Source organism: Desmodus rotundus, chromosome 5, assembly GCF_022682495.2.
Source record: "Desmodus rotundus isolate HL8 chromosome 5, HLdesRot8A.1, whole genome shotgun sequence".
Classification (NCBI taxonomy): Eukaryota; Metazoa; Chordata; class Mammalia; order Chiroptera; family Phyllostomidae; genus Desmodus; species Desmodus rotundus.
The window spans coordinates 33559304-33572506 of record NC_071391.1 but is presented as its reverse complement, the minus strand read 5'-3'; the positions used below and the strand labels follow the sequence as shown (position 1 = coordinate 33572506).

The window sequence follows — 13203 nt, the reverse complement described above, 5'->3', positions numbered from 1 at the left end:
TTTCTTTTCCAAAGAATTATCTATTAATATTCTTTGTCTAATTTACTACTGAGTTGTTGGCCTTTCTACTGATAGGAAAAGGTTCTTTGCACATTAAGGAAATTACCTACTGCTATTTACTGTACATATAGTTCCTTTTGATCATGTAAAAACTTTGATCTGTACAAATTTCTGAACTTTTATGTAGTCGTATAGTCTTTATATATAATTAAAAAGATATATAAAACTTCCCACACCAAGAACATTGCCAAATCATGAACTAAATTGGGGCATTTAATAAACCATTAACTTGAGCTTTACACTGTAAGAGACAAGTGGGCAAAAGAGAATCAAAGGACCATACCCAAGTGATGAGTCTTTGTGAAGAATATCGAGCAGCTTCCCTTTCATATCATTTTCCAGTGTTTCCAAGCTGTACTGTTGCACATTACTTCTGTCAACTTGAGGAGTAGTGTAAATGATATCGAATGGGGGAGAAGGAAAATCAACCTTAAAAATTTAACAGAAGTTGATCAAATTACAGCCGAACAGGCCACATATTGCCCACATTAACTTCTTTCTCTTTGAGAACATTGATTTTTCTTAGCCACCAGGGTGAATTTTAGATTGTATATTAAATTAATGTCCTTTTGCTGAAAGTGATTACATTGTTGGTAATTCTCAATAGAACATATATTGCCTGGGATGGGTACAAAGGCATATTCTACTGTTTCTCAGAATCAGGAAAGGGTTCATTGGCATTTAAATTGAAAACAGACCCTAAAATTGAAACAAGATTGATCAGGCCTCTTTAATAACAACCTAAATCACGGTACACACATACTTTCTTAAAGAAATTTACATTGAAGCCTCTCCATGTGTCAAGAAGTACCATTACCTGCAACACTATTCTTTCCATCACATATCCTTTTTTGGGGATTGTTCCAGGAATGGGGGTTATATGTGACGAAGTCCAAAGATATAGAAGCTTAGTTCCACATGTTAAAAACCTTCATAATGTAAACAGAAAAATACTGTGGTTTTTATTTTAAAAATCAATCAAAACTCACAACACACAGTAATAAATTCAAAACATTAGTATTCAAACATTTATGGAATACCCTCTTTATAAAAAGAATGTCATTGTTAAAAACCTATCAGGAAGAGTCTCTCTCCATAGTGTACCGATCTTTAGGTAAATGGATTAAAGATGGGGGAGGTGAACAAAGGAAGAGAGAAGGAGGGATCCTGTCTAAGGAGGAATGGGGTTGAGGACAGAACAGAACACACTGTTCCCAGAACGAAGCCAGTCTGGATTATAGAACTGCTCCCTGACTTTTACCATAAGCACAAAAAAAATACATGCCAAAAAACAGAACATGCCTTGTGACTTCTTAAATGATTATTTAAGAAGTTTCATCTGTGCCCTGAGCCAGGGGTCAGTAAACTTCATCTCTAAAGGGCCGATGTTTGTTGCAGAGACTCAAATCTGCTACTGCAGTGCACAAGTAGCCATGCACAACACCTAAATAAACTCGTGTGCTGTGCTCTGACAAAACTGGACTTACGAGACACAGGCAGCAGTTTGCAGTGCGCTGACACTGCCCTAGACCACCAGTTTATGGCCCACTTACATTAAACACACTCATCAATACACATCCTGACATATCTTTACACAGAAGAAATTTCTGAAAACTAACATGAGATATATAGAAAAGCAGAAAACTATAAACTTCATTAAACTTTGTTCATTTTATTAAAATAGCAAATATCCTTTCCAAAGCCAGACTCCAGTCCTACTGTTTTCTCTTACAGGTTAACAGCCTTTAAATCTCTGACACATTAAATTCTGTCTTTTTTAGAACCATTCTCACCCCCAAACAGATTATTTTTAAGGTAAATTCCTATCACATTTCATCTATAGATACTTTTATATGTCTCAAAATAGTAAAGTTTTATTTTAAAATAGGTACAATGCCATTACCACTCCTACAGTAATTACTTAAAATCACCAGCTAACTAATCAGTATTCAAATTTCCCAAATTGTCTCAAAAAATTTTTTTTAGTTGGTTTGTTCAATAAGGATCCACACAAGGTCCAACATTTTCATTTGGTTGATATGTCTTTTTAAGTATCTTTAATTCAAGGGTCAACAAGACTCCAGCCTATTACCTGGTTTTGTAAATAAACTTCTGTTGAACAAAACCACACATTAATTTACGTACTGTCAATCACTGCCTTTGCTCTTGTGACAGAGACTGCATGATCTGCAAAGCCTAAACTACTTCTCTCTGGTCCTCTTTGCAAAGATTGCCAACTCTTGCTTTTGTTTGTTTGTTTGTTTGTTTTTAACAGCAAGACAACTACTCTTTTCTTTTTAATGATTTTATTTATTTATTTATTTATTTTTAGAGAGAGGGGAAGGGAGAAAGAGGGAGAGAAACATCAATGTGTGGCTGCCTCTCATGTGTGCCCTATTAGGGTTGTGGCCCAAGGGTTAGCAAGCCGGCACTCAATCACTGAGCACATCAGCTAGGGAAGACGACTACTCTTGCAACACAAGTTACCAGGGAGAGTGCAAACGCAGTCCCCCACTGCCACACATTATGCAGCTGAGTTTTCCACGTGTGGGGAAATCGCAGGGGTCCGCACACCCGAAGGGCAATGGGTGAGCCTCACCCTGGGAAAACCACCTTCCCGACCACAGTATCTCCCCTGCCAGGTAAGTATCGCCAACTCTTGTTTTAATCTATACATTCTTCCTGTCTTTTCCCCCTGACATTTGTTGAAGAAGCCAATTCTTTTGCTCTGAGAATTTTCCTTACCCTGGATTTTACTTACTGCATCACTCAGGTCACTCCGCATGCCCCGCTACCTCCTGTATTTTCTGTAGTAAAGTAGTAGTTAGGTCTGGAGACTTGATCTGATTTGGGTTTAGTCATCTGGCAAGAATACTTACTACTTGTAGGGGGTATTGTATACCACTTTCTATGGCACCACATAAAGAGGCACACAGTGTTTGGTTTATCTCTCTGAGGTGTGAACATAGTCAGTTTATTTAGGTGCAGTCTAAACATCCATATTATAAAAAGAGTTCCAGACACGCTAATCGCTTAATGGCTTTAAGCAGGTATTGGTAATCACTATTTAAATCCACAGTTCTCAAACAGGAGTGATTTTGCCCACAGTAGACATTTGGTGATGTTTGGAGACACTCTGGGTTGGTAACTGGGGTGTTACTGTCATCTAGTGGGCAGAAGCCAGGGACACGGCCAGACATCCTACAAGGCGCAGGACAGTCTCCCAACAGCAAACCATTATCCGGCCCAAAATATCAATAGTGCCAAGACTAGGAAACCCCGGCCTAAATCTAACACTGACATAAATTATTTCAGTAGGAGCTGCAAACTAGTGATATTCTATCATTCCATCTGCATCTATTAGCTGAAATTTTTCTGTAAAAAACTTTCTCACACCAATTATTTGGTAACCCTGAGATGCACCTGTAAGGGAAAGGCAAGACAAATGCTCGATCCTGTTTATTTAAAAATGAGCTAAGAACTCATGTGTGACTGAGGCTGACTGCAGTGCCTCTGAGTCATCTGGCTTCCACAGCAGTCACTTCATCAGGCTGTACGCGAGCTGCACCTTAACAGAAATTATTTTAAAAGTAATTTCAGGACCAGGATTTCTGATTACTATGCAATAGTACATCAACTGAACTAAATCATTAGCACTTTGTTTCTCTATGTGCATTAATGTAAAATCATCTTCCCTCTTAACACCTGAGTATTTTTTGAATGTTAAGTACTAACATTACCTAGATTAACTGCATTACTTGGCAAAGTCTCAAACTGAATGCCACCTGCTCACTGTTTTAACAACAGAGTGTGGGACACAAAATATTTAATTGTCTAAAATCACTTACTCTGTTGAATTCTGAAAGAATGTTAAGTCCTTCACCTAAAAAACAATTCTACCACTTACTAGCTCAGTGCCGTAGTGCAAGTCACGTAAGCTCTCTGTAACAAGGAAGGGGTAGTAACGACCTTCACAGGGTCGCTGGGAGGAATACAAGGATGTACACAGCACTCAGACTGTAACACCTAGCACACAGTAAATGCTATGGGTTTATTACAGAGTGACACGGTTATTAAACACAATAGGCTTCTTGACTGCAAAACTTTAGAGATACTTTAATATGCTAATGTGTACTATCACTCTCAAAAATGTTACCATGTATAGTATGAAACATATCTCAAACTTAATTCAACTGATTTTTTAATTTTTTTTTTCCATTTAGGATGACTCTTGATGGTCTCATGGAACATACTGTTACTAAAAACATAACTAAACTTGTTGGCTAAAAGGTCAGATAGATTACTGGCTATTAGTAGACAAAAGCTTGAGAGGAATTTCTTTATCCCTAAGGACCATTAAGTTTTTGGACTCATGTAGAACCTTTGGGGATTAAAGGCCAGGGGCCCATGGCAGTAAGGGTAGATGAATCAGGTAGCCAGGTAAGGAGAAGGGAATAATGTTCAGTTGCAGATTCCCTGAAACTTGAGAAGTATGGGATAGGGATAAGAAGAAGAAAAATGGAGTTGTTTTAGTAATATCAAGGGTACCTAAAAGATGAAGTATTATGTCAATAAAATAGTGCTTGAAGAAAACGACAGTTTTATAAGTGAACCGATTGCTGCTTTTCTCCTGAAACAGAGTGGCAAAACATCCTTCGACTACCCATATAGATACGTTCAAACTATAGCAGAAAAACTGGTTTCCTCTGATCTGTGTCTCTGAAAACTTCCTTTTAGCACACTGAAAGAAGTTAAGGCATGCTTAACTTTTACCTCATGCTTGTCGTCATTCCCTACCCTGCTCTCCAGCCAATTTTGATGCTACAGACGTGTCCATAGAAACTCACCATCACAACTCAGTAACACTTACCGTTTAAAATCAAAAAGAGGTAAAGAAACTTTGCCCAAAGCTTCTGGCCTCTTTCTCTGCTTATTAGAATCAGGGGAACTTCCACTGCTCTGATTTAAGATCCCAAAAAGAGTAAGGTGAAGAAGAGATTCTAATGGCAATTGTGATATCTGGATGGGAAAAATAATTCTAGAGGGGAAAAAAATGTATTAATAGAAAAAACAAATTAGATAGAATATATTAATCCTTTAATGAAACACACAGTTGTAGGTATTTTAATTGACCTATCAAATAATCTTTAATCCTGAGTAACCTTTACTTAAGTAGCAAGTTTGGCTAACATGTACTGTAAAGTATCTTAGACAAATTTTATGGAAATTTCAAATATACAACATTTCTTTAAAAATTTGTTAGTGCATTTACTCAAGACTTGCAACACCTATTTCTAGGCAAAATAATAGTATCATTTTATTTCCTTCAGGAAGAACTAGACGTTTATGAGTATGAATATTTTTGATCCGGGACATATGTGTGCTCATATATACACAGACATGTGTGTATGTTTGCCAGTGTTCCATTTTAGGACACACAGGTCAGTAGTGGTCACTCTGAAGAGCCATGAGACGGTTAAGTGTTAAAAAGAAAATGACACTTTTTACCCTATATGCATTTTGTATTGTATGATTAGTTTCACAGACGTGTTATTTTTGTATTTAAAAAACAAAAGAATAGGAAACCATTTAATAAACGCAGAATAAAAAATAAAAAGTTCTGCAATGTCATATCTGCCTAAATAATGAAAGCATTTCCTTACTGTAAAAACAGTATTTAAAAATACTAAACTAAGCAATGTTACAACATACTGCCTTTCTACAATTACATGTGAATTTATACCTTTATCTTGACAAAGTCTAAGAAGAATGGCATATTTGTGCAATTTAACAACATGTAGATTTAAAAGAGCATTTTAGGTTTTTTCAATCAGAATTTCAGTCTGTTCTACAGCATCATATCTAGAAGAGACCTGAAGATGTAAGAATTTAATGGATTTTAATGGAAACTGTAATAAAAATAAAAACCAAGATGTATACATGGAAAAAAGTAAACAGGGCATACTGAAAAAAATGAAAAGCCAAAAACTTCACTTACAGCTCATCCCATTTAATAAGATAGAAGAAATTCTTATAGGTGCCAACCTTCTTTGATTGAATAGGCTTAAAAAGATCCTTTCCATTGTGAGACAGGGAACATATCAAGTAGTATTTTTCATAACTGAGAAAAGAAAAAGTTTAATTTTTATTTGATAATACAATTTAGTTAACTAACACAAATATATGTCATTAGCCATCCTTCCTAAAAGTGACTCTTATCTGAAATAATTGGGTTACCATTAATAGGAACTTAAGGAAGAACATCTGAAATTTAATTATTGCTAATTCTGTAAAATAAAGAGGCATAGCAAAGAGAATACAGAAGGAAACATGTTATCCCTAGCTGTCAGTCTAAGGGAGCAAAATTATACCAGCTGGAGAATCTACCTAAATGTTATGCTCAGCTAGTCACTAGCTTTAGATTTTAGTAAATGACACTGAGTAATTATTCGTTTTTAGGTAAATTCTAGGAAGAAAGAGTACAAACATTATCATCCCTAGGAGCCATTTTCCTTTGCTAAGCCACTGAAACAGAGTCAGTGGAGCATATCAACAGTGCATTGGTCTGACGTGCAGGGAGTCAGTCTTTATTAGGAGGGGACACATGCTGTTACATTCTCCCATTAGACAGCAATAATTTAGCTCCGAATTGCCCTAAGCACAGAGATGGTTAGACACAATCAGGCAATCTTGTAAGACAGAGGTCTTAGGTTCAATAAAACTGTATTCTATTAGTATTCTAACTTACTGCTAGGTTTACACATTAATCACTTTGTTCATATATATAAATATATTATAAATATCATTTTAAATCTAATGTCACTGGTTCACAAACACCCCTAGCCAATGATTTGATTGCTTTTCTCATTCATCCCTCTTTATTTAGGCATTTTGCTAACTTTATTTCCATCTTAATTATCACTGTAGTTTTTCATATTGTCTTCTAAGTATTTGTTCACCTTATTAGTATCCCTAAATTTATTTCTGTGTATATGGAAGACATGGGGGGTATCATCCCTGAAACTTGCTAAAAGAATGAAACACTTTCAGACAGCAGTAGTACCCATTTAAATGAAAGTTCCAGGGGCCGAGTTTTGTTGCCTTTGTTTACTGCTGAATCCCTAGCAGCACAAAGAACACAGCCCACAGATGGTGCTCACTAAATATTTCTTGAATGAATTAATATACCACATTCAACTCATTTTGTTATTTTTTATATTTCATTTGTTTATTTTATATAAAGGTCAATTTAAGCAGAATTTACATTTGATATCTTTTTAGTGGGCATTACATCTTATTTTATACCTTTAAGCTATTATAATACTACTTACTTTAAAATATTCAACTCAGGCTTTTCAGTTTATATTACTTACTTGAAAATAAGTTGAAGTTGGCAAACTTTATGGCATTGACAAAACAACCCAACAGGAAAAACCCATATTAAAAATTATAGGAGAGGCTGGTGTGGCTCAGTAGATTGAGCGCCAGCCTGTCAGCTGAAGGGTCGCCAGTTGAATTCCCAGTCAGGGCACATGCCTGGGTTACAGGCCAGGTCCCCAGTGGCGGGCATGTGAGAGGCAACCACACATTGATGTTTCTCTCCCTCCTTCTCCCTTTTTTGCCCCCTCCCCCAAAATAAATAAATAAAATCTTTAAAAAAGAAATTATAGCAGAAATCTGCTCTTGCACACTTGAAAGCCAGCAACCAGTAAACTATTGTACTAAAAGGGAAAAAAAATGGGCTAATGCCTTGTCCCGTTACACTGTTTCAAATTACCCTGGTTCTAAAGGAAAGCCAAAATTAGAGCAGTCATAAATTGACTACTTTATTAATCAACATTTGCCCTTTTAATTTTAAACATATTTTCCTGCCTTTTCCCCATGTAGTAGGAGTGATATTTGTTACTGGAACAGGTTCAAAAATCTATGTAATTTTTATGAAAACCACCAAGGTATCTGGGATTCTTTGTCGTCCACTTAAATACCAAGATAACAGTGGGGGCTGACATTTTACAAGATTAGAGTAACTTCTAGGTAAAGCTGTACATATTTTATTTTGAACAGTTGCTTACTTTGATACCCAAGTACTTGAAATTCCATGCGCAGCAAAAATAGTAAACTGGAGCTGTTCTGTCGTGGTCCAAGCTTCCTTGATGCTCCCGTTGTTCTGGACACAGTCCGCAGGACTCCTTCCAGAATGTCCATGGAGTCTGAGGAGGTCATAAATTGCTGCAGTTAACTGGTCCATGCTTGCTTGGACAGGATTTTCAGGACTCAGTGAGCCTAGGTGTAAAGAAATAGTTAACACAATTCTCTGAAAAAGCAACAGTTAGTGTTAAAATTTAAAGAACTGAAGACGGACATACCCCTAGTTGAACTCCTGCTAGCGTCCCCCTCTCCAGACAGTGAAGTCACCTGCAGACACATACGAATTCGTCAGAAGATGGCCAGTGACGTAACATAAAACGTTAAGTTTTCATTTCAAAACTTTCCCGGGGGAAATCTCCCCAAAAGTGTCTGCAGAACTAATAAAACAATAAAAAAGTACCCCCCCACCAAGTAAACAGATGAGATGATTTTTAGTACCAAGAAAATCATAATACTATAATTTTATTAACCAATGTCACCCCCAAAATTTCAGCAAATAAAATCACAAACTGAAAATTAATGCAAAATACACTAACTCAACAAAATCTGCCTCGTTAAACTAAATTAAGATTTGAAACACAAAGTGATAAACGCGCTAGTACAGTATTTATTTTCCATTAGTTTCTCTACTATTTAGCATGGTAAGAACGGCCTTGAAGAAACTAGAACTCTTTTGCCATTTAGTGTCTCAAAACAACTCTGAGCTCCTCCTACTCTCTACTTTATCCAGCAAGTTAACATAATGAATAAAACCTCAAACACTAGGACTACGGTAGTTGATCACTTCCAAGTGATTTCATATGTATTTTTAAATTTTTTTTTAAAAAGCACATATTAAGAAAAAAAGAGACCCAACTTTCTATATACCATATGGACAGGCTCTCTGAGAATAAAAGGATTCAGCTTTCACCTAGATATTTGTCGAGGGGCATACCATCAACACAACTTTAAATTTGTCGTGTCTTGCAATCCACTTTCTCTCACCCTTCCAGTAAGAGCTGTGAACATCCCTGGGAACAGAATCTATTAAATGCCCATGGAAAAACCATGGGGAGAGCTTCGCTAAAAGCAACAGTATGCTATCAAAACAGGGCTCCTACCCTGGTTTCCACTGAGGTAGTAAGTCACTCACTATTACTGAGGCATTCGGGTCTTCTCAACAAGGAGGAGGTATGGTCCAAAAGAACCTCCCGTACTGGTAGTCATGGACATTTCCACCCAGAGGGAGAAATACAGCCTACTACCACCCAGGTCCTTCAAGACAACCAATTCCTTTATGCCCGACTTCCTGCTCTATCCCCAAAAGGTTCACTGTTTGGCATCCACCTATTCAACGTCAACTCTCAGAAAGCTCTTCCAACCTCCTCTCAGGAGTTCCCCACCTTACCTGGTAAGTCACCCTGGTAAGGCCACGAGTAAAAGCCAAAGTTAAAATAACAGTTTGTGCAGAAGCAAAAATCTGTCAGTTTCAGTGACAGATGCTCACTTCAGTAGGTAGCTGCATGTAACAAAACGCTAATCCCTCAAAAATACTCACATCAGCACTTTTACTCCTTGGAAGATTAACTGCTCTCTTTAGCTTCTTGACTGATTCTGTAATGGCAGGAGTCTCTACACCGTCTAAAGCACTACAGATTTTTCTTACGGCTTTAATAACGTGATCTACTGCTCGGTGCTGGTTCTTTAAAAATAAAAAGGAAAATAAACGTAAGTATTTGGAATTTAAAGGATCAATTTCAGGAACAAAGTCAGAAACTAGACATTTCAGATGTCCCTAAGAACTGATGTACTTCACTCTTTTGTGATGAAAAAGAAAAGAAACAAGATTGCATTTCAGCCCGGGCTGGTGTGGCTCAGTGGACTGAGTGCAGGCGGCAAACCAAAGGGGTCGCTGGTTCAATTCCCAGTCAGGGCACATGCCTGGGTTGCAGGCCAGGTCCCCAGTGGGGGGCATGTGAGAGGCAACCACACATTGATGTTTCTTTTCCTTTCTTTCTCCCTCTCTTCCCCTCTCTCAAAAAAATAAAAAAATAAAATCTTAAAAAAAACATTCTTATATAATGCATTAATCCATCAAACATTTATGCCAAACTCACATGCCAAGTACTGTTAGAATGCGCTGAAACTCAGTACTGTATCACCCTTTAAAAATTTAAATTTTTCCACTGTGGAGGCTTGGCTACCATAAACTGAACGTTCCCTTCATCTTCATGCTTAAATGAAACCACCTCATTTTCCCAAATACCCAGTTACCCTGCTGTCCTCCGAGCCTGAAGGTTTATTATCCAGCTCCCCATTTTTGCTCCCTTGTATTTCTGCTTACTTTTACTCCTCCACCTTCTTGGAAAACCTTTCTAGTTTTGAGGCTCGTGCCATTTTTCCTATACTATTCTCCACCATTTTATGTGCCATTTATCAAATTATTATGTATCCGTTTCAAATCTACCCTTCTTCGTTCTACCGTATGTTACTGGAGCTACTAAACATTTTCCCTTTGCCAGTGGCAAAGTGTTAGGACCTGTCATTAGAGGGCACCAAAGGGACACCCAACGGCAATGGCAGCAGGAAGGTAACTCTCATCAGGGTTCCAGCCCTCCATTTTTTAATTCAGGGTGGGAGCCCAGTGGTCTGCATGGTCAGGCCATGCTCTCCCAATCTGACAGCTCTGGCAAGTTTCTTTGCCACAGGAAACCTGTGTGTCCCTGTGACAGCCATAAATTTCAGCGTGGTGGGAGACAGCGTTCCTTCACACTCCACTGTTCCTCAGCCTGGAGTTGATAGCTGCTTTGTTACACCTGTTACTCCGGGACCCCTTTGAGCAGGGGTGGTAAACTTTTTTTTTAAGGCCAGGTAGTAAATGTTTCAGACTCTGTGGGCCACGCAGTCTGTCACAAGGTCAGCTCTGCTATTAATGATGAAAACTGACATGGATAATTCATAAATGAATGAGCATGGATATCTTCCAATAAAACTTTATTTACAAAAACACATAACAGGCTTGATTTGACATGTCAATAATATGCAAACTTATGCCTCAGAGTCCTCTTTAACCCCTTGTAGTAATTAACTACCTTTTACTAATTAATGACTCTTCAAATAACTAGTCCCTGTTCAAATAACTAGTATTATAGTTTCTGTCTCCTGAGTTGGCCCCTGGCTGAGTGATCTCCCTTGTCACTGACACGTGGCCGTCTCCCCCATGGCATGCCACATTTTTGCTCTGGTTACTTATCCGACTTTCTACCCTACATCCTACGATAACCCTCAGTTACATAAATGTCTATGTGGAAAACACAGGATCTTCAATTCCCAAACTTCAATTCCCTACCTAATTCTCATCTACAACAGCACACTCTGATCACAATCTCCTTCGCTGGTAGCCCTCACACCCTCAGCCTACCAAAACCTGTTCTTTGAGCTCAGAAACTTCTCTCCTGCTTCTACAGACAGCTGGGTACTTCTAACACATCTCACAACCATACAGGTTCAACAGCTTCCGATTTTAGCAGGAACCCTACCTGCTACTTAATATTTCTTTTACCTGCTCTTGGTCAGCTCTCTTTCCCATTCCCCTTAGAATACGAAGCCAAACCATTTTCCCTTGCCTTAAAACCCCTACTGCAACCCTAACTTGATTTTATTAAAATAATTAACATCTTATCTCTAGAAAGCAAAGATGAAGAGGAATTAAAACTTCTGCAACTTCCTGGCCTCCCTCCATTCCTACAACCTACCTCATGAGAAATTAAAACATATCCACACAAAGACTTACATATGAATGATTACAGCAGCACTATTTATAAGCAAAAACTGTAAACAGTCTAAGTGTCATTATTTGTTAACTGGATAAACACAAAGTGGTATATCCACACAAAGTATTCAGCAATAAAAAAGGAACAAACTATGACTACATCCTACAACTTATATACTACAACATGGACCAAGTTTAAAAATAGCCCAGTATGAGAAAGAAGTCAGATATAAAAGATTACATAGCGTATGTTTCCATTTACATGAAATCTCAAAGGCAAATCTATTACGACCAGAACCAGAACAGTAGTTGTCTGAGGCTGGGAATGGGGAATGGCTGCAAAGTAGCACATGGGAGTGATAAAAATGTTCTAAAACTGGATTGTGGTAACAATTATACAACTCTATGCATTCACTAAAAGAATCACTGAACTGTACACATCCAATGGGTAAATTTTATGGTATATAAATCATATCAATAAAGCTATAAAATATGAGGAGTAAATATGATAGAGTCACTATTTTAATAAGATGGTCAGTGAAGAGCTCTCAGATAAAGACACATGAGCACAAACCTTGAAGAACTGAAAGATAAGCCATGCAAGCATCTGGAGCAAGAGCATTAAAAGAGGGAAGAAGCACGAGGATCCCGGTTGGGGAGCATGTCTACTGATCGCCTAGGACAGAGGAGGAAGGGGTAGGAGGCCAGACCAGAGCGGTGGTGGGTCAGAACGTGTAGGGGGCTTGAAGCCACAATTAGGGATTTGAATTTTACTAAGGTAGCAAACAAACTTATGAGCAAAAGAGTGACATAATTTGCCATTTTAAAAGGGTTTAAGATGGAGAGATAAAGAAACAGGAAATTGTTGGAGCAGTGGTCAGATTAAGGAACTTGGCGGTCTCCATAAAAATTAAAGAGAGGGTGTGTAACATGAAGAGGGTGTAGTACTTAGTACTGAGGACTCAATATTTTCACATTGGAAATTTGTTTGGGTTCCATTGACCCTGTCTGGTCAATAAATATGTTTAAATAAATAAAGCAATAAAATTAAAAAAATAAATAAACAAGAGTAGAAGCTGAGAGACCGGTAAAGAACTACTGCAACTATTGTAACTGACGAGGACTGTACCCTTGGTAGGGACAAAAAGTAGTCACATTCTTAGTATTTTCAGGGTAGAGCAGACAGGAATTTGAGTGAATGTGGGATGTGAACAATCCTTTTCTTGAGAAATCAAATATGATGC

The 13203-nt window shown here is 37.8% G+C and overlaps 1 protein-coding gene and 1 non-coding gene across 2 annotated transcripts in view; both read right to left on the bottom strand.

Moving 5' to 3' along the window:
• The window catches only part of PIK3C2A (phosphatidylinositol-4-phosphate 3-kinase catalytic subunit type 2 alpha), a 78954-nt gene that overhangs the window by 24205 nt on the left and 41546 nt on the right, over positions 1 to 13203 (bottom strand). Inside the window, exons 9-15 of the mRNA XM_024558680.3 lie at positions 9746 to 9889; positions 8427 to 8475; positions 8133 to 8343; positions 6059 to 6181; positions 4931 to 5098; positions 878 to 989; positions 344 to 489 (exon numbers count right to left, since the gene is read on the bottom strand). Coding sequence (XP_024414448.2) covers positions 344 to 489; positions 878 to 989; positions 4931 to 5098; positions 6059 to 6181; positions 8133 to 8343; positions 8427 to 8475; positions 9746 to 9889 — 953 coding nt within the window. The remainder of the gene's footprint in view (positions 1 to 343; positions 490 to 877; positions 990 to 4930; positions 5099 to 6058; positions 6182 to 8132; positions 8344 to 8426; positions 8476 to 9745; positions 9890 to 13203) is intronic.
• On the bottom strand, positions 2547 to 2710 carry LOC112303486 (U1 spliceosomal RNA). The gene has a single exon (XR_002974642.2). It is a non-coding gene; the product is annotated as a U1 spliceosomal RNA (small nuclear RNA).